The sequence below is a fragment of the Ipomoea triloba genome, chromosome 15 (genome assembly GCF_003576645.1).
Source record: "Ipomoea triloba cultivar NCNSP0323 chromosome 15, ASM357664v1".
In the NCBI taxonomy this organism is placed as follows: Eukaryota; Viridiplantae; Streptophyta; class Magnoliopsida; order Solanales; family Convolvulaceae; genus Ipomoea; species Ipomoea triloba.
This window is the reverse complement of record NC_044930.1, coordinates 5,318,010-5,320,865: the sequence shown is the minus strand read 5'-3', so window position 1 is coordinate 5,320,865 and position 2,856 is coordinate 5,318,010. Positions and strand designations below refer to the sequence as shown.

The window sequence follows — 2,856 nt, the reverse complement described above, 5'->3', positions numbered from 1 at the left end:
CATGTCTCCAGTTCGAAGAGTCCGAGCATCCTACTATCGAAACATGTCGGGTAACAAAAAGAAAATAAAATTAAGTCTTAGTTGGGCCGCGGAGAAGTTGATGCAGTTCATACATGAATACACAAAATATCATTGAATTTTCGGTATAATTTTGGTCACCTGATATGATTTTTGGGGCTCCGCCATGCATTTACACAACATTTTGGTAGGACCAGGGCCGGCCTTGGCCATGTCTGGCCAGGGCGACAGTACAGGGACCCTTTTTTTAGAATCCACATATTGATCTTAATTTTAAGTGAAAAATAAAATCTTAAAAGTAATTGACATTGAAATTTGGGTGAATAAATTTGTATTTAAATATACATGAAAATGTCACTTTGAAATTAAATTTTAAAATTTATTTTTTTTCTTTGTTGAATTTTTATGCATTATATTTAGACAGCAACTTTTTTATTACACTTTTACTCTTTTTTTTTTTTTTCATAAAATACAATAACTTGAAGTCTATGTAGATTTGGACTCAATTATCTTAGTTATAGAGATTTCCTAGATCTTCTAGACTTCTATGTTTATATTTCATAGATCTTTTTTGATTATGTTTCTTACCAGGCTTTATAAATAGATATCTCTTGGTATCATTATAGCGAAATCTAAATGTTAAAAAAAAAAAAAATCTCTTCCCCTATATGTTCTTGTCTATATATTATTATCTTTGTGTTTTTCATTTTACCATGCTCTATTATATTTAGATTGCATCTCGAAACAAAGGTTCAAATTAAATTATTAGACATGACCTCTATTTTTAATGGAACGGCCATGTGGTAGGTGGGTGTTCCATGCATACATTGGCGGAGCCACAATGGGGGCAGTGGGGGCAGCCATATAAGGGCTTGAATTGAACAGAATTTCGTAATTTTTAATTTTGCCCTAAATACGTGAGCTTGAATTTAGAAAAATAAATAACATTGTTTGTATAAAGTTTGAGTTGCGCTGTACCGCCTGTACGGCCTCAATCGATTTGTAGTGATTTGTAAATGTGAATGTGTGTGCTAAGCAAAAAAACAGAACGTAAAATATGGAATAAAATATTGAAGTACATGTTACTCGATCAATATAAATGTGCGCATACTTCACCAGTCGGTCGAATCAGAGATTAATGTGTCTGCATAAATGCATGCAGCTTAACAAATGGTTAATTCAACTCTTCCACGTAATCATCGGCTCGAGCATCATTTTCCCCGGCCCCCAAAAAAACATAAAATCACGTAACACTATTGGAAAGATTCAATGCGGTTAAACAAATAAAAAGATTTAAAAAGGAGTAGTTGATTCAACAGCCACGACCAACATACTAAATTAACCATCAAACCTATAACCTAGTCATGGTCAAATGAAGTTTATGGGATTTAAATGGCGCAAATTTTACTGTGAACCATGCATCAAAACAACGTTGTTTTGATTAATGAAAACAAACGGTTGAAATGACCTCCGTTCCGCGTCATTCACTTTCAGTTTATATACACTGCTGTTACATTTCAACACAACTAGTTTTTTCGATATAACTGCAGTTTCATTCGATATTTTATACACTCAAATATGTGAACCTGTTATTCAGTTTCCTTTCAACACAACTATAGTTTCTTTTATAATACACTGCAGTTTCATTTTAACACAATTACAATATCATTTCGATATAACTACTGTTTCATTGGACAATATATACCCAAAATGTGAAACTATTATTCAATATCAGTTTATATACACTACAGTTACATTTCAACACAACTACAATTACATTTTGACAGTTTCATTCGATAATATAAAAATAAATGTGAGGCACTATCTTTTGAAATGAACTGTAATATAAGTTACGGAGTTCAGTTACAACTAACCGTAACAGTTTCCCTTACTTACTGAAACGACTTCATTTGTGCATTGTGGACCATGGTCCGCCGTATAATCACTATTTGAATGGGGAATGGGGCAATGGGCCGGGGATGCCTATGGTACATGCTGTATATTATGGAACGTCATATTTTAAAATAATGGACATTTGTCCCCTGCATTTTTGGTTCCAAAAGTCTACAACGATAATGAAAGAGATGGGATTTTAGGCCTATAAATACCTGTCTCCCATTCACTTGGATTTGCATATCCCATCCAACTAAGCAAATATATATTTCAAAGTGCAGAAAGAAAGCAAAATGGCAGGTGGATCCGTGATTAGCAAGACCATCTTTATAGCTCTCTTCTTCTGCTTCCTTCTCATTGCATCCTTTGGTGGGTTAACTTAATTCAGAGTTATATATATATATATATATATATATATATATATATATATGCCCTCTCAAATCATCCTCTTTCCTTTTATTTGTTTCTTCTCATGTAAAAAGTATTAATATACGTTTTGTTTTACGTATGGCATGGCAGGTGTGGAAACTGCTGAAGCACAGAGAGGAGGAGGTGGTGGTGGCGGTGGCGGCGGGGGCGGCAAGAACAAGTACTGTCCAAGGCCGGCGGGAGGGTGTTGTGGTGGAGGGTGCAGTAAGCAGAGGTGCGATTCCTGGTGCAAGGGCAGGGGAAATTCTCACCATGGAGATTGCAAGAGGAACAAATGCTATTGCTACAAAAGATGTTGAAAAACTCTATAAATGTATCTTAGCATGGTACATATACTATTATATACCTAAATAAGATGCTGCATATTTATATAAATGCTATTATATACAGTAGCTACTTACTGCGGCAGAAGACACCATTGCTATCACTATCATCTATCTATGTATGTGTGCTAAGTATTATTCTGTTTAGTATTAAACTTTTTTGTTTTTGGTGTGTATTTCATTGTTTTTCTTT

General features: G+C 34.4%; 1 protein-coding gene across 1 annotated transcript; it reads left to right on the top strand.

The window, feature by feature from the left end:
- Positions 1 to 2,170: 2,170 nt before the first annotated feature.
- LOC116006010 (small cysteine and glycine repeat-containing protein 1-like) lies at positions 2,171 to 2,856 on the top strand. The gene is made up of 2 exons (XM_031246253.1): positions 2,171 to 2,280; positions 2,431 to 2,856. The coding sequence occupies exons 1-2, from the start codon at positions 2,205 to 2,207 to the stop codon at positions 2,637 to 2,639; spliced, it is 285 nt and encodes a 94-aa protein (XP_031102113.1). The 5' UTR covers positions 2,171 to 2,204; the 3' UTR covers positions 2,640 to 2,856.